Source organism: Zea mays, chromosome 2, assembly GCF_902167145.1.
Source record: "Zea mays cultivar B73 chromosome 2, Zm-B73-REFERENCE-NAM-5.0, whole genome shotgun sequence".
Lineage (NCBI taxonomy): Eukaryota > Viridiplantae > Streptophyta > Magnoliopsida > Poales > Poaceae > Zea > Zea mays.
This window is the reverse complement of record NC_050097.1, coordinates 202485229-202503717: the sequence shown is the minus strand read 5'-3', so window position 1 is coordinate 202503717 and position 18489 is coordinate 202485229. Positions and strand designations below refer to the sequence as shown.

General features: G+C 43.4%; 1 protein-coding gene across 1 annotated transcript; it reads right to left on the bottom strand.

Moving 5' to 3' along the window:
• Positions 1 to 3900: 3900 nt before the first annotated feature.
• On the bottom strand, positions 3901 to 12035 carry LOC100282919 (uncharacterized). Its single transcript, NM_001155824.1, is given in 7 exon segments — positions 3901 to 4202; positions 9605 to 9713; positions 9799 to 9920; positions 10023 to 10064; positions 11127 to 11176; positions 11262 to 11619; positions 11706 to 12035. Coding segments are annotated over 7 exon segments (972 nt in total). The 5' UTR covers positions 11943 to 12035; the 3' UTR covers positions 3901 to 4148.
• Positions 12036 to 18489: the final 6454 nt, after the last annotated feature.

The following is an 18489-nucleotide window of genomic DNA, read 5'->3' as shown; positions in this document are numbered from 1 at the left end:
GATCATAAACTCAAAGCTCACAAAATTCCCGATTACTTCCTCGGGAGTCATTAGTGTATATCTAGGATTACCACGAATTAATTGTACTTGAGTAGGGTTAAGGAAAATAAGTGATCTTAGAATAACCTTAATCACCTCGTGGTCATCCCATTTCTTGCTCCCGAGGTTGCGCACTTGATTCACCAAGGTTTTGAGCCGGTTGTACATGTCTTGAGGCTCCTCCCCTTGGCGAAGACAGAAGCGACCAAGCTCCCCTTCGACCGTTTCTCGCTTGGTGATCTTGGTTAGTTCATCACCCTCGTGCGCGGTCTTGAGCACGTCCCAAACTTTCTTGGCGCTCTTTAATCCTTGCACCTTGTTGTACTCCTCCCTACTTAGAGAGGCGAGGAGTATGGTTGTGGCTTGGGAGTTGAAGTGCTCGATTTGGGCCACCTCGTCCTCATCATAATCCTCATCCCCTACGGATGGTACCTGTGCTCCAAACTCAACAACATTCCATATATTTTGTGGAGTGAGGTTAGATGAAATTTCATTAAATCACTCCACCTAGCATAATCTTCACCGTCAAAGGTTGGCGGTTTGCCTAATGGAACGGAAAGTAATGGAGTATTTCTAGAAATGCGAGGGTAGTGTAAGGGGATCTTACTAAACTTCTTGCGCTCATGGCGCTTAGAAGTTATGGAGGGCGCGTCGGAGCCGGAGGTGGAAGGTGACGAAGTATCGGTCTCGTAGTAGACCACCTTCCTCATCTTCTTTTTCTTGTCGCCACTCCGATGCGACTTGTGGGAGGAGGCTTTCTTCTCCTTCCCTTTCCCTTTGTTGTGGGACTCTTCCGATGTAGCCTTCCCGTGGCTTGTAGTGGGCTTTTCGCCGGTTTCCATCTCCTTCTTGGCGTGATCTCCCGACATCACTTCGAGCGGTTAGGCTCTAATGAAGCACCGGGCTCCGATACCAATTGAAAGTCGCCTAGAGGGGGGTGAATAGGACGAAACTAAAATTTACAAAGTTAATCACAACTACAAGCCGGGTTAGCATTAGAAATATAATCGAGTCCACGAGAGAGGATGCAAAACAAATCGCAAGCGAATAAAGAGTGTGACACGCGGATTTGTTTTACCGAGGTTCGGTTCTCGCAAACCTACTCCCCGTTGAGGAGGCCACAAAGGTCGGGTCTTTTTCAACCCCTTCCCTCTCTCAAACGGTCCCTCGGACCGAGTGAGCTTTCTCTTCTCAAATCAACCGGGAACAAAACTTCCCCGCAAGGACCACCACACAATTGGTGTCTCTTGCCTCGGTTACAAGTGAGTATTGATCTCAAGAAAGAATGAGAAAGAAGAAAGCAATCTAAGCGCAAGAGCTCAAAAGAACACAACAAATCACTCTCACTTAACACTAAAGCTTTTGTGGAATTGGAAGAGGATTTGATCACTTGGGTGTGTCTTGTATTGAATGCCTAGCTCTTGTAAGTAGTTGGAAGGTGGAAAACTTGGATGACTTGAAAGTGGGGTGGTTGGGGGTATTTATAACCCTAACCACCAAACTAGCCGTTTGGTGGAGGCTGTCTGTCGCATGGTGCACCGGACAGTCCGGTGCACACCGGACAGTCCGGTGCGCCAGCCATGTCACCAGGTCGTTGGGTTCCGACCGTTGGAGCTCTGATTGCTGGGCCCGCCTGGATGTCCGGTGGCACACCGGACATGTACTGTAGAGTGTCCGGTGCACCACTTCGCGCGTGCCTGACTTCTGCGCGCTCTGGCGCGCATTAATTGCTTCTGCAGGTGACCGTTGGCGCGAAGTAGCCGTTGCTCCGCTGGCTCACCGGACAGTCCGGTGTACACCGGACATGTCCGGTGAATTATAGCGGAGCGGATTCCCGAAGCTGGCGAGTTCAGAGACGCTGAGTCTTGGGGCACCGGACAGTCCAGTGAATTATAGTGGAGCGCCTATGGATTTTCCCGAAGGTGAGGAGTTCAGCGTGAAGTCCCCTGGTGCACCGGACACTGTCCGGTGGCACACCGGACAGTCCGGTGCGCCAGACCAGGGCAGCCTTCGGTTGTCCCTTGCTCTTTTTGTTGAACCCATTTCTTGGTCTTATTATTGGCTAAGTGTGAACCTTTGGCACCTGTATAACTTATACACTAGAGCAAACTAGTTAGTCCAATTATTTGTGTTGGGCAATTCAACCACCAAAATCATTTAGGAAATAGGTGTAAGCCTAATTCCCTTTCAGCTCTCAGTTGGCGTGAACCCGGTTTGGTCTTGAGATAGCAGGGGGCATGTTGGCATGTGCAAGGGTTAAGTGCTACATATGTCGTGTGGTTAGGGATCGCTAGCTGGGTAAATCGATTTGGATCACCGTTATATCCTCAGATAATGGAGACTTGGTCACTGCCCTACAATCTAAGTCATGGATGGAATCACAATGAATAAAAATAATGTTGTATTGATTAATGTGATGATGAATTTAAACTAGATGCGAATAAGGCCAAATAATACTTAATTCGGTATTAAAATGTTGAAAATATTTTTTGCTAAAGCCTTACCTTGATTCCCAAATCTAGCATATCCTTGAGAGTCTTTTTCCTTAGTCGGGTTAGATTTGCGAAAGTACACTCCGTACTCAGGGTTTTCGAACCCATGTTGCAGGTGTCCCTGTGGCTGGAAGATGCTTCGAGTCTTGAAGCAGGATTAGTTAGGTTTATGTGTGAGCTTTGGAAGGGTTTTATCTTTCTAGTTTTGTATGTAAGTTATGATCAGGACTTGTAATAAATATAACTCTTTCTAACATGTAAAACTTGAGTTTTGAAAAGGTAAAGAATGTTTGTAAAGCCTTCCGCTCTATCTTCGAAGTGTGTGCATCGAATGTGATTACTGCAATATACATGTTTTGCGGGAGATCTCTGGGATAATGAGTTCAGGTTGTTGAGCTCGATAGCCTTGTTAAATTACACGGTACACATGCATAGCGAGGCCGTTAATGGCAAAGATTGGTGCATGTGGACCTAATAACTTAGGAGATGGCAAGGGCATGAAGATGAGGAAGTAATGTCCCTCACAAGCATTCGTATGGATCCCCTCGTGGAAAATTTTTTATCGCAAGCACGAGGACGGGGAACTATTCCTCAATAGGAAATCCCCACTGCCATCCCTATGTGGCATGCTCTTCGACATCAATCCAAGTGGTGTGTGCTGACACGGTGACTCACTCGGGCGACACAAGCAAACGATGATGTGTCAACATGGGCCCAATAGTGTCACCAACACGCCCTATTAACCGCGATAAGAAAAATGCAAGGGTAAGAGGCCAATAACAAATAGAAGCTAGTCTCTTGTCAAGAAGGGCGTGGTGAAGAATCTATGTCAGTCGAGCGAGAAGATAAATCAATTAAGTTTGCAAGTACAACGTAATCAAAATTGTACGAGCAATTTACCAAGTTGATAGATTAATCCACCGCTGAAAACAGATTATGACATAAAAAAAGGCTACAGATTGATCGCAAACAATTAAAACTAGAAGAGGAAAATGAAAAAACAATAGAGAAGGATGAGACAATGAGTAGTTTTGATTTTTTTTTTATACGAGCTATGTAATTTTAGTTTTTTCGTATTTCATTTACTTTGTATTTTCCCTTAAATTATGTGCTGATAAAATGTCGTGTTTCATTTTACGTAAAGTCTATAAAAATATTATAGCGGTAGAACAATGATAAAATCTATGCTCTAGAGTGTCTGTGGTTAGATAAAATCTGTCGACGATCTCTAGCACGGTATAGACCGAATGCATTGGATCCGGCCTTATTCTAACAATAAAATATGTAGAAGAAAAAAATGTTTTATCACCATTTAACAAGCAAATATATACGACGATCATGCGATCAGTAAAAAGAATAACTAACAATATAATATAATTGGCATGTTTTATGGATCATAAGGCGTCCGAAGGGAACTAAGACCATATAAGCTGCAGGGCCAATAAATCCAGTGAGCAGAAAACCAGGACAAAACTTTAGATTGACAAGAGGATTATTTCCTGATCTCCTTGCATGTATGTAAGACGTTCCTTTATGCTTTTGCTTGAAGCATAAAGATGCTGCAGTGGTGCCGCTAGTTAATCCCATCAAATGCCCAAGATGGCCATCCGAGAGCAATCATGGCTCCTTGTTGCTGGAGGTTGATACTTCTGCACTGCACATAGGGCATACCTACAAGAATCGGGATATTGTCACATTTTGGAGCAACAAAAACTGTTGTGTATAAGTACCCACACCATGTTCATTGTAAACCATGTTGAAATTAATTCAAGCCAGGCAGTATGCATAATAGAAGTTACTCACTCCGTCCCAAAATATAAGTCATTCCAATAGAGAATCATAGTTTTTAAAGTTTGACCAAAAGTATATCGAGAATCATAAAGATTTATGACACGGAATAGATATAGTATGAAAATATATTTAATGTAGAATCTAATGATATACATTTGATATCGTAAATGTTATTATTTTATTGTATAAATTTTGTCAAATTTGAAAAAACTTTAACTCTCCAAGAATCTTATAATGACTTATATTTGAGGACGGAGGGGGTACTTTTTAAGGTAGGGATCAACATGGCATGATCAGCCAGCAGGAATGCTGAAATCTATATCTATATCTATACTAATCTATTAAGAATCTAATGTGGGCACTTGCGCTCCACGGCTCCACCCTCCCCACGCCCAGCACCTGCAAGAAATAGTGCAAAGTGAGCACTCGAACCCACACCCCGGTGCTCTAGAAATTTGGGGCTAACCACCAGACGACATGTACTTTAGTGTTTAGAAGTAAACAATAATTATATTTGTAGTCTAGACGCCGCTCCCCGTGCTCCCTCGTCTCGTGGCAACGCACGGACACATAACTTGTATATACTAAGACTAGCGAGAGCCCATACGTTGCTTTCGAATCCCAATTTGTGCATAATTTTAGCTTTTTACCATTTACATAGTGGCATCGTAGCCCATGTGAGAACTGCGACAGAGGTCGGGACTTAAACCTATGATTTGGTGTGGGACATATAATGAGATTTTTTTAACCACAACCTGAAATTCGCTCCACAGAGAGTCGAACCCAAGACCTTAAGAGTGGTGCTAATCAGACCAACTAACCAACTCAGCTAGAAGCCCTTTCACAAAAGGCAACGACTGCTATGTAAGCAGTCCTTCTGTGCAAGCGTGCAAGCAAATCATCTGATACATTAGATTACGATCCAATCACAGATACAACCATGGTTTGTTAAGGATTTTTTTATAAAGATTATTGAGCTGCTGGTGGAAGGGTTTAAGTGTTAAATATGACCTACGGTTGGATCACGATCTAATGGATCAGATGGATTGCTTGCACAGAAGGACTGCTTGCATAGCAGTCGTTGCCTTCACAGAAATACTGAACACAGCCAAGCCTATAGCTAGTCACTGTGCGTCTGTGCCAGACGGTAACATAACTGATAACAGGAATCAAGCAATTACAACGGTTCTGTCAGCCTCCATAGATAAATAAAACTTCATAACTTTTTTGAAGGCGCTAAGTTTTCTTGATCAACTTAAGAGCATCAATAACGATTAAATGAAGAGAAAAACAGTCACAGGCAATAATGATGTTACTACTACTAATAAAACACTAATAGAAAGACATTGAAGATTTAACAGACTGGACTGGTTTCAGAACAAAAGGTTGCTCAACTACTCTTATATTCAAAAAGAGTAAGGATATATTTAACCAACCCCCAAATCTACCCAAGATTAATGCGTCTGAACATGCAGAATATAGAAGTATTTTATCTATAATCAACATGCGAAACCTAGATAATATGCATTGTTTTCATATCGTCCGACTAATCGCGATTAGTCGGGCTGATCGATACTCAGTGCTCGATAAGGGGGTTCGATTCGATCAGGTGATCTGATCGTCCATATCGTCCGATTAGTCGGCGATATGTTGCGATTAGTTGTCTGGTTAGCGATCAGTCACGTTAATTACTCAGGTTCAGAGTTTAAGACTTTAGTTAAGACTTCAGACTTCAGTTGTATGATGATCTCATATAGGTGTTGCCTTCTTGGTCATGGTCTAGTAAGTTGTACAATTGTAATTTCATATAGAATTGTTGCTAGAGATGTACTGTTGTTTTGAACTATTCAAGTATTCATACTGCTGTTTTGGACTATTTATTCTGCTGCCTTGTCTATACTTGTGCTTGTCCTGAGCAAGTCTCTATACTATATAAGTATATATCTATATATAGTGCTATATATGTCCTGGAAATACATAGGACGACCAGGGGACGATTAAGGTCGATCAGGGGCGACTAATCGCCCTGATCGTCGCCTAATCGCGACTAATCGTCTAATCGCCCAATGTCATCGATCAGACGATCAGGCGATCTGAAAACAATGATAATATGTCCTTAAGTGTCCATTAGTGAACACAGCTTACCAGTTTCCAAGGTTTGTTGATTTATTAAACTTTCAAATCTTCTTTTTTTTCCCGGCCCCCGCCACATGGTGTACCCAAATTTCATTACCACAACAACAAAATTACATGAATCCACATGTCAACATGAAGGAATGTCAGCAAATTAAAACATCACTAGACCATGACAGAAGTACAGAACACCATAGGCTCCATTAAAACTAGAAGGCTGAAGGCTCACAACTTCAGTCTGATACAATGCAAGGGCACCAGAATCTTGACCGCGAATACAAATGTAGGGACTACGTCAAACAAATAACATAACGGGGCGTTTGGATCCATTCATTTTGGAGGAATTCGAATTTACTTAATAAAGTAACCTTTTTAGCTTGGAATTTAACATTCCACCAATTTCCAAAGTTCAGATATAAGCTTATGATAACTTTATTATGGTCAGTCAAGATGCTGCACCATAAGAAAATCCCTGCTATTTTCTTGAAGCTGGACATTAAAAAGGCCTTTGACTCAGTACATTGGGCATTTCTTCTGGAAATTCTTCGACATTTAGGTTTTGGACAGGTTTGGTGCAATCTGATTTTGAACTTACTATGGACTTCATCCACTCAAGTTCTTGTTAATGGAGTGCCTGGACAGCCTATAAAACTCAAGCGTGGGTTGAGACAAGGCGATCCTGTCTTCCCTTTTATTCATCTTAGTCATGGATGTTCTTAATAGTCTATTCATCATTAATAGTCTATTCATCAGGGCAGGTGTGGATTATTGCACCCCCTTGCTGGCAGAAGCATTAGCCAAAGGGTTTCAATGTTCGCAGATGATGTTGCTGTTTTTGTAAAACCAGTTTCTGGGGACTTAGTGGTGATCAGAAATTTTGAGGTGTTTTGGTGTTGCCTCAAGTCTTCAAACTAACTTGCAAAAAAGTTTCTCCTACCCAATTCAGTGCAATTTTGAGAGAACTGCGTTGGCTGTTCAAACCTTGGGGTGTGCCTCAAAAAACTTTCCCACAACCTATCTTGGTCTCCCTCTGAGCAGCAAAAAACTTAGTGCTGAAGACCTCGCTCACTGGATAGAGAAAATTGCTGCCAAGCTTCCAGGATGGAAGGCTGAACTTTTAAATCTTGCGGGGAGAATCACTCTTATCAAATCTGTACTCTCTGCCATCCCAGTTTACTTATTTATTGATCTTAATGCTCCTAAATGGGTTATAAAAGCCATTGATAAAATTCAACGAAACTTCTTATGGAAAGGAAGAAAGAAGGCTAGAGGAGGTAACTGCCTTGTATCTTGGGATAAAATCTCTCGGCCTCTTGATTTGGGGGGCCTTGGAATTCCTAATCTCCAAAAGATGAACTGGGCCCTACAATTGCGATGGCTTTGGCTATAAAAAACTGCTCCTTCTAAGCCTTGGAGTGGCCTGGATCTTAAAATAGCATCCCAGGCCCGAGCTTTATTTCAGGTTGCAGTGTCTACCACTATTGGTAATGGTATTTCAACTTTCTTTTGGAAAGATAAGTGGATTCATGGGTATTCTATTATGGATATAGCTCCCCTTATTGCTGCTGCAGTTCCGAAGAAAATTAAAGTTGTAAGGACTGTGCAGCAGGCTCTTACCTCTCACTTCTGGGTTCATGATATCCAGAGGAATCTCTCTCTGGCTGAGATTGAGCAATATCTACAATTATGGGAGGTAATTGATTCTTTTCAGCTTCAAAATTCAAATGACCAACATGTGTGGATTTTTAGCAGCAATGGACTGTATACCTCCAAAACTGCCTATAGAGCTTTTTTCATTGGAGCGGAATCCTTTGAGCCCTAGAAAAGAATTTGGAAGAGCTGGGCAGCCCCTAAGTGTAAGGTCTTTGTTTGGCTGGCCATAAACAATAAATGTTGGACAGCTGACAGACTCAAAAAAAGAGGGCTTGATCACCCTGAAAATTGTGTTTTATGTGACCAAGAGGACGAAACTGTGCAGCATATTTTATCTAATTGCGTCTTCACAAGACAGTTTTGGCATAGTATCTTAACTCCAATTGATCTCTCTTATGTGGGTCCTAAAAGAAGAGATTCAGACTTTGCTGAATGGTCGAGAAAGGCTTCATCCAAGATTCCCAAGAGCAAAAGAAAGGGATTTAATAGTATGGTAATCCTTGGGGCTTGGAGTATTTGGAAGCAGCGAAACAGGTGTGTTTTTTATGGTGCTCGACCCTGCCTTTCTACCTTAGAGGATGGATTTAAAGACGAGATGAGATTGTGGGTTTCTGCTGGAGCCAGGAACCTGCGCTCTCTTTTCGACCCTGGATAGAGAAAGGAAAGACTTGAAGCCTATTGAAAGACTGGGGTGTTGGTGTGTCGTATGTGTCTGTGTTGTGTGTGTTTTGTGGGTGTGAGTGTGTGTTTTGTTTTGTGTTTGTTCTGTTTGTCCCGGGCCTCAGGCCTTTTTTCCTCTATTTTAATTTAATGATACGCAGCCCTCCCGCGTATTCGAGAAAAAAGATATAAGCTTATCTCAAATTCATGGGATGAAGGATGGAAAATGATTTTATGTATCAGTAGAATTTGTTTCTACTCTACAACTTATAAGACGCTCTTCGGTTAACCCCTCTACAGTAAAAATGTAGCACATAAATATCTCCGACATTTTGCTAATAATATTATATAAATATATTTTGTATAAAACCGAATTAGCTTAATTGATATGTGCCTAAATTACTATTATTAGAATGGAATTCAATTCCAATGATCCAAACGGGGTATTCTTCCTTCAAATGTACAGATTGCTGCCCTGTTACTGTGACCTTGAATACCATTGCATTCTATGTTTTATATGCAACCAATTTTTTGTTCAAGGAAAAAATGATGAACTAAACACAACTGCACAACTACAATAAGAACATCAGTTGACAAACCATTAGCCTGCCTAGCGGCCCACAGAAAAATCTTAAGTTTTTTATTTCGGTTAGAAGTTACCAAACATAGTATACTATACAGACTAGTTGTGATAAAAACATTCCTCCTTCAGGTACAGGCGTGTGTGACAGTCTGAGATACTTCACAGAATCACAATAGTATTTAAGGACCAATGAGTTAATGGAATGAACTTTCTAGACATTCAACTATGTGGAGCTTAAGAAGATCCATCATACCTTATTTATTTGCAGCCACTGGTTTATGCATTCAGGATGGTATAAGTGCTTGCAGGGAAGTGCAATCAAAGATTCACCCTCCTCCAATTCCACACGGCAAATTACACATCTATCAACAGTACTGATACATCAGGACATCATATACAGAATATAGATCATTATAAAACTATAAAACTTCAATTATTTGCACATACTGCTCTGTGTTGCCATCCTGAACACTTTGCATCTTGTATGTTACTGAAGGTAAAGAAGCAAGTGCATCAGCAGAGAGACCTCTGTTTTCTGTGCCAACTACTTCACCCAATGCAACTAGCTCCTGATATCAACATGAAAACTATTAACATGACATATTGATGTATGAAGCTTCAAATGAGGGGCTTGGAGAACTAAGGATAACACAACAAGCAATGTAACTTGCCTCATAGGAGTACTCGTCTGGATCAACCTCTTGCCATGCCTCCTGGGTTTTCATAAAAGCATAGAGAAATTTAAGTTGTTTATCATTCATCATAGTTGACTGATTACAAATAAGTACGAAAGAAATTAAAACCAATATGTGAACAATGACATAAATCTCCCCTGTATAAAAACTCTAGGGATAAATGGGAAATATGTCAACCATCTCTAGAGGACTGAGGACAATAGTAGTACCTGGCTAGTAATCATAAAACAATAGATGCTATATGTTGCTTATGAATTTTATTACTAGAATGGCAGATGGTTCAAGATTAGTAAAGGAAAACCTAATCATAACTAAAACATCAAACTATCCAAGTAGATATGGCTCTTTATTTAGATCCTGAACTACAAATCTAAGTGCGAGAAAAACTCTGTTTATATCATTTATAGTTGAAGCCAAACAAGCAGAAATAAATGCAATCTAACAGCAATGAATCCATACTAATCTTTGATAGAACAAAAACAACATGAAGGAAAGTCATGCACATATAGACAGCTCTTTAAATGGGCGAGATATAAAGATTACACGTGTCTCCAAAACCACTTCCAAAGTGGCAGTAGTCTAGTGTGGTTTTATTTACAATCAACATTTAAGTTGCCACTCACTGCAACAACATTTCATTTTAAGTGAGAAATATAATTAACTAACATATAAATGAGTAACTGATAATCCCTTCATTAAAAAATATAAAAAGACCCCTAAAATCTGTACAATCAAAATTCCAAATGCATAAATTTAGAAAGAAAAGGAGCAGATGTGTTCCAGGTAGGAAATATCATCAACAATCTATCTAAGGAAAGTATTATGGTATCAATAACTAACAAGCTAAATTATTTTAGATGAATCAATAAACTATGGCACAAATCATGCTCACTGTTGTGAAACATCATACATGTTGCATTGATCAAAGAACAACTCCACTAGTTTGCATGAACAGAAATTAACAAAGAGCGGGATATGGCATTTTGTTTCTTATGAGACCATTAATTGCAAACTCAAGTGATCTTCCCTAGCACCAAGCCACCAAAGGTAAAATTCATCAACAATGAGATGAATCACAACCTGTGGGTCATTCACATGATCCTCCTCATGCTCCACATCCACAGTTCGCCCTGCACAGGAAAGCCAAAATTACACCAGCAACCAACTAAATTGTAAACTGAACTAGAATTGGGGCAATGAATAGTATGTGCTCACAATCGCTGAGACCAGCGAGAGCCATAAGCCGCGCGGCGACCTCAAGCTCCTCAGCATCCTGCAGCGCACGCGCATAAGCCTCATCGTTCTCAAACTCCGCGGGATCTACTTCCGGCTCCCCTTCTTCGTCCTCCTCGTACTCTTCGTCGTAATCGCTCCCCTCGGCGCCCTCGCCCTCTCCCTCTCCATCACCATCGCCCGAGGGGTGTTCGTGGTGGTGGACGCGGAGGTGGTGCTCCAGTTCCTCTTCGTAGTCATCTCCCTCTTCGTCGTACTCGTAGCTCCCTGCATCAGAGCTCCCGTAGTCGCTGCCCTCGCCACCGCTCCCGTTCATCCGGAGCAACATGTACGCCCGCTCCTGCAACGATCCGAAGCACGGGTTAATCGGAGGAGGCAACAACCCTATGAGCAGCCCCGAGGCCGCGAGATCTCGTCGTCGCTTACCTGCTCCTGCAGGACGCGGGCTAGGGCGAGGTCAGCCTCCTCCTGGCTGAGGGCAGTGAACGGCCGCCTGGCCGCCTCGGCAGCTGCCGCGGCCGCGGCCGTGGCGCCACCGTCATCCGTGGCTTCGACATCCGCTGCGGTAGGTGGCGGCAGATTCAGACTAGGGTTCGACTCGGCGCTTGGCTTTTCGGACCCGGCACCGGCCCCACCACCTCCACTCCCCTTCGAACCTTCCATGGCGGCGAGCGAGGATGGAGACGGGGAGATACAAGGAAAAGGATTAGCGACTCGAGTTAAGCCCCTTTCCCGGGAGGCCACGGAGTGGTTACTGGTTGGTCTTGCGCTTTGTCTAAACTAATGGCCGATTAGCAGTGTGGTTTCGGTTTAAACTGGACCCTAAATGTAGGGGTGACAGTGGACTCTGCATCTTAGGGGGTGTTTAGTTTCTAAGGACTAATATTTAGTCCCTTCATTTTATTCAATTTTAGTTCCAAAATTACCAAATATTGAAACTAAATGTAGGGATGTTTATTTTAGTTTCTATATTTAGTAATCTATAGACTAAAATAGAATAAAATGTAGGGACTAAAAATCCTTAGACTATAAAAGTTAAAGATAAAATCTGATTAGGGCCGGACTCTATTTATGTTTATTTTTAAACTAGAAGTAATATAGAGTCCTATCAAATTGTGAAGGAGCATTTAGATCTATTTATGTTCATTTTTAAACTAGAAGTAATTTAGGGTCCTATCAAATTGTGAATGAGCATTTGGATCAAGATCTATTATCATCCCTACCCGAATGACGCAGAGCCTCAGAGCCAACTTGATTGCGGCTTGAGGTCAATTTGGTTGGGTTGTTAATGTGGAAAAAACTACAGTGGTTTATGGACCGTGAAAAAATGTTGTTGTATGCTATCAGTTGTAAAAAAAAGTCGTTGAGTGGAAGCTAATAAAATCGCTCAACATGGCGTGTTGTCTATCTTTTTTAATATGTGGGTCATTGTTGAGACTCCTTTGTTGAGATCTCCTATGACTGAGGCTCATCGACTCTACGGGCAACGGGGGCATGCCTCAACCATTCTTGGGGACATACAAGTGTGCCGGTGATGATCCCCTAGCGCTCATCATGTACAGTGCGCGCACATCCATATGTGGCTGGATGATGATGTGTCTTGTCGCAGCTGGTGTGGGCGTACCACAAGATTCGGGTCTGTCTCGTGGCTTGCTCGGCGAGGGTTTGGTCGGTCGGTCGCTCCGCCTCGCCGACTTGCTCGGCGAGGACTTGGTCGGCAGCTTTGTCGAGCAAGGCAACTCTGCCTCGCAGACTTGCTCGACGAGGACTTGGTCGGCCACTCCGTCTCTCAGACTTGCTTGGCGGGGACTTGGGTTGGTGTCACACCTCATTTTATAAGGTAAACCGAATGTGAACCATGTACGTGCCAGGATAAGAAATTCACGTACATAGTGATTACATAGTTGAAAATCATCACACATTGCTCAAAATAATAGCGCAAATAAATACTTTATTGTATCAAGATGTCCAAGACATCCACAGAGTCATTAACTTAAGTCATAATCAAAGTGCTGAATGAAACACAGTAAGATAAGGCCTTCATAGGCAGCTGACTAGGGTTTGCCACTAAACTAATCTAGAACTCATCGAAGTCCTGAAACTCCTGAAAGTCCTCCACATTGCCTTCATCTTCTCCTGAGCACTGGTTGCAATGTGGACAACCTAGGTTTTTGGTGTTTTAAAGCAAGGGTGAGTACACATCAACGTACTCAGCAAATGTCCTGTTTGGCTAAAGTGGACTAGATGTATGTTTGGCTAAAGTACACATCAACGTACTCAGCAAAGATATTTATTACCAGTAGAAAAACCAAGTTTTATCAATAATCCCAAGTCATCACCCAAATGACACTCATTCCAAGAGGAAATACCATGCCATAGATATTATCATCATCATTAAGCATCATCATAAAAAGATTCAGAGTAACTCTAATAAAAGGAGCTCTCAAGGCTGCTCATAACCGTGAGCACGGCTGATATACTAGTTTCTAACACTCTGCAGAGGTTGCACACTTTACCCATGAATCGTGATCCCTTCCCAGTCTGTGTTGTACAGACCCGATCTTCACTACCGAGGTGAATGGCCAGGGATTCACTACGTAGCCTTTACAAAGATTCCCCTGATGTGTAGTCGCCCGTTAGGTTTCACCGGTCGTACAAAAACAGTACTCCTCCCTAAGGTGGGTGACTAACAAAACCAAATTGAATGAACCTCGGCACACACCCTTAGCAGAGCAAGCACTATGCCTCGGCCCCCATTGACGGCCCAACGACGAAGCCAACTACACCCCCAAGTTCCTCTAATTAATCAGCTAAGGGTGTTACAGTTTAAGCTCAGCATGATGCAACAATTCAGGTCTCCCCTATGTTTTAATATTCTAAAGAAATAATACACCTCTCAAACAAATACCTAAAATTCTATTAAAAGGAAGAGAAAGGAAATCTATAGGGATGAGAAAAGGAGTAACACCTGAAATTGGTAGATATTAGAGAAGAAATTTTATACCCCAAATTTAAGGTGTTACAGTTGGAAAAGGAGGTTATAGGCCTATTTAGGGTACCATGTCCCTGAGTACTCGACAACAGCCTTCGAGCTGCTCCTTAGAGTAGCGTCGAGGTTTTCTCTTGAGGCTTTGTGTGTTCCGGTGCACGCGGGCGCATCTGTTAGATGTAGCCCTTGATCAATCTGTGTGGATTGTTTGAGGGTTTACTTTAGCTTCTCGACGCAGTTTAGGGCGGACCCTTTCTATGGTGGTCATTGCACGCTGATGAAGCATCACAATCCTCTAGGACTCAAATGTGATACAAATACTAGTCCCAGGAGGCTAGTATACACATTTATACATCAGATGGTTCAAGATCCGTTTAAACGAGACAAGCCTATAAATGTGGCGATCAACTTTAAGAGTTGGTCAACAACTCGGGACATATCATCGGAGTGGGGCTGAAGCAGCCCGATGTACGCATCGAAGCAAATCAGCGGTCCAACAGCCATAGGCATGGTTAGGAATAGGCGTAACTCTTACCCGATCAACGATCTCCTTATCTGAAAAACAACAAATAAGAAAGAGTTGGTACTTATGTACCCTGTAGCCCACCTTCACCCATGGAATGGGGAAATCAAATATAATGCATGGAGTATGTGGAGCACAAGATATTTTTGCAGAAAGAGAAATTTTTATGTAGGGCTATTTTGTAAAACATTTTATCTTTTTCAAAGCGCATCCTCTCCCAAAGGAGCAGAAAGTTTTTCAATATAGAACAAAATTTCCTGGACTAAACCATCCAGGAATCTCGGTAGTTTCCCATTAGTTTTCATTTTTTAAAACCACTACTGGACTTCCCATTCACCATAGCTCACGGCTCAACCTCTAGACCTTTTAAAACCACTTTTCAAAAATATTTTGGGAAACAAAACACTAATTGTCAAATACATGCCATAACTCATCTATATCCGTGAACATGCACTCTTCGAATAGGTTTTTTACTCTGCGTAGAGGTGTACACTTTACTCACTACTCCAGCTCTGCGATTTCATGGCCAATGAGACCTGAAACCGAAACTCTCTCCTCCCTTGCACGACTTTACCTTGACAGTTATACCGAAAGGAACAAGACCACCTCCTCGCCCAAACCAGGACAAACTTATTCCCCCTCCTTGTCATTATGGTGCTTCCCAGCCACCATAACCCTAGGGTGTAGACCATGCAAGTTCTGGTCAAGCGACTGACTATATAATCTCGAGTGGTTGTACTTGATAAGAGTATAGGTAAGGAGTGATGACAAACCGGTCCTTATACGAGAGGGACAATCCTTCATGCTCACACCTAACCTGGCAGAGTCATCGCCTTAAGACTCTCCCCAAACCGGGGAGTCCCTGATCATCCCACTCAAAGGTGGGGTGATAACCCTTCATCATACATATTTTGAAAAACATTTTCTTTTGAAAAACTTACACTTTTCTCAAATCATTTAGTGACAAAAATGTCAAGGAGTATAAAGATGAACTGCAACAAAGTTCTAAGGTTGGGTGGCCATATAATGCATAAAATAACAGGCTGAGGGTTGTATTTAAAAACATAGGTAATTTATGCATCAAAGGGATCCAGTGAGCATGACGTTGCTTTAACCGGTGAAAGGGTGAGGGCTCGTGGGACTGGCTTCTGGCTCCATAGTTGTAGGATCTAGGACACCAGCTAGAGGGGGTGAATAGACGGTTTTAACTAAAAGCAAAGACACTAGAGAAATTTAATCAAAACAGACCATATTTTATACATTTGCATTGTCTCATTGGTTATTTAACCTTGTGTTGAACCTTTGTTCACTGATCATTATCTATACTACTTCTTAAGACAGTAGTGTAAGCATCCACATCCGTGTAGTGCACGGTTCTGCCCCCCTCTCCTCCGCAATCCTCCCCAACGCGTAGATCCCGGCTCCACAACGGATGCCTCCGCCCCACGTCATCCGCGCCGCCATCAAGGGATCTCCTACACCAGCACGCAGATCCCGTCTCCACGATGGATGCCTTCGCCCCACCCTCCTCCCACGCCATAATAAGTCTTCGTGACGGCCACAGCGCTGTTATCGGAGAGGCTGTCCGCGCCCGACCCGCGCGCCCAGCGGAGCGCCAACTTCATGATGGTCGTGAACCGCGCGAACAGCGCGGAAGCAGCGTTGCCCAGCGCGGCGCAGGCGTCGAGGGAGAGGCAGCGGCGTGTGGTGGCGTCGACCTCCATCCAGCGCGAGCAGGCGAGGGAGCAGGCGTTGCGGTCGGTGGGCGAGAGCGACACGAAGACGAGCGCGAGGATCTCGTCGGGCAGATCCTGGGTGTAGTCCTGGGCGGGCGGCGCAAACGAGGAGGAAGTGCCACTGCCGCTGTCCTCCGCAGCGATCTGCATCGGCGCGGTCAGCCGCAGTGGCGGACCCATCGGTGAGAGCGACCTGCTGCGGCGTGGCGGGGAGGAGAGGCTGGATTTGGAATGCGAGGAGAGAGAGTGGCCCATGCTACGGAACCCCAGGGCGGGCGGAGGAAGAAGTGGCCATCCGGGACGCGCGCGGGGTAGATGCGGGCAGATTTGCCGACCTGGGCGGCACCGGCGGCGTGGGAAGGGAAGGCGGGGGCGGAGGACGGGATGCTCTATTATTACAGGGTCATTGAACACCCACTTATTCTGCATTACAAGACCGCTCTGCGAATATTGCCTCATCTAGGTATGTTGTCGTCTAGCCCTTCCTTTTGTTGCGTGTAGATACAATGTTTTGATAGTTGGATAGTAAAATGTTTGATTAAGATTTAGTACCGCTGGCATCATATATGCTACTGTTGTTTTACTTGGTCTTAAGTAAACCTTGCTGTTCTATCACTTTGTTTTTTTGGGAGCTTCATTGCTCCTGTGAAACTATAGATTGGTTATGACTAGCACTGCTTTTTCTGCAAATGGTTTTAGTGTTTCACATTGATATGCACTAGCAATTTCGATTTGATTTTGTTTCTATGGTGGTGATTAGCACAAGTTCGCTAAGTGGCCGGAGAGGTTCAAGTCGATGAATTTGCACCCCACTAAGTCATGGTAAGTTCATATTCTTCTTCGAGGGTCGTTCACTGAATTTTTCACCATGTTGTCTGCCTATGCAGCATGGTTACACTTTGGTATGCTTGTTATTATTGTTGATGACAGTTTCTTCCAGCTAAATATGTTAAGCACGCTGAAAGGGAAATAGGGTCAAACCTTTTCCTAAATGATTTTGGTGGTTGAATTGCCCAACATAAATTATTGGACTAACTAGTTTGTTCTAGAATATATGTTCCACGGGTGCCAAAGGTTCACAGCAAACCAATACAAATATAAAAGAAAGGGTTCAAATCAAAGGAGCAAAGAAAACCAAAGGAAACCCTGGTCTAGCGCACCGGACAGTGTACGGTGCACCAGAGAGAATCACTCTGAACTGCTCAGCTTCGGGAACTCGGGGAGCCCCTCCGCTATAATTCACCGGACTGTCCGGTGTGACAGCGGAGCAACGACTAACTGTGCCAACGGTCGTCTGCAAAAGCAACAGTGAACAGTGCGCGACTGCGCGCGCAGAGTCAGAGCAGGCGCCAGAAGGCGCACCAGACAGTGAACAGGACCTGTCCGGTGGCCCCACTTGTCAGAGCTCCAACGGTCGAACCCCAACGGTTGGGTGACGTGGCTGGCGCACCGGACTGTCCGGTGCGCCCTTCGACAGCAGCCTTCCCCAACAACCATTTTGGTGGTTGGGGCTATAAATACCCCCAACCACCAACACTTCAAGGCACCCAAGTTTTCAGCCAACACATTCAATACAAGAGCTAGTGCATTCAATACAAGACACAAATAGAGTAAATCAAAATCTCTCCAAATCCCAATTCCACTCAAAGCAATAGTGACCAGAAGAGAGAGTTTTGTCGTGTTCTTTTGAGCTCTTGCGCTTGGATCACTTTTCTTCTTCCCAATTTCTTGTTCCCAAGATCTTTATAATCAAAGAAAGAGACACCAATTGTGTGGTGGTCCTTGTGGGGACTAAGTGTCCCAATTAATTGAGAAGAGAAGCTCACTCGGTCTAAGTGACCGTTTGAGAGAGGGAAAGGGTTGAAAGAGACCCGGTCTTTGTGACCACCTCAACGGGGAGTAGGTTTGCAAGAACCGAACCTCGGTAAAACAAATCACCATGTCATCCGCTTTCATTTGCTT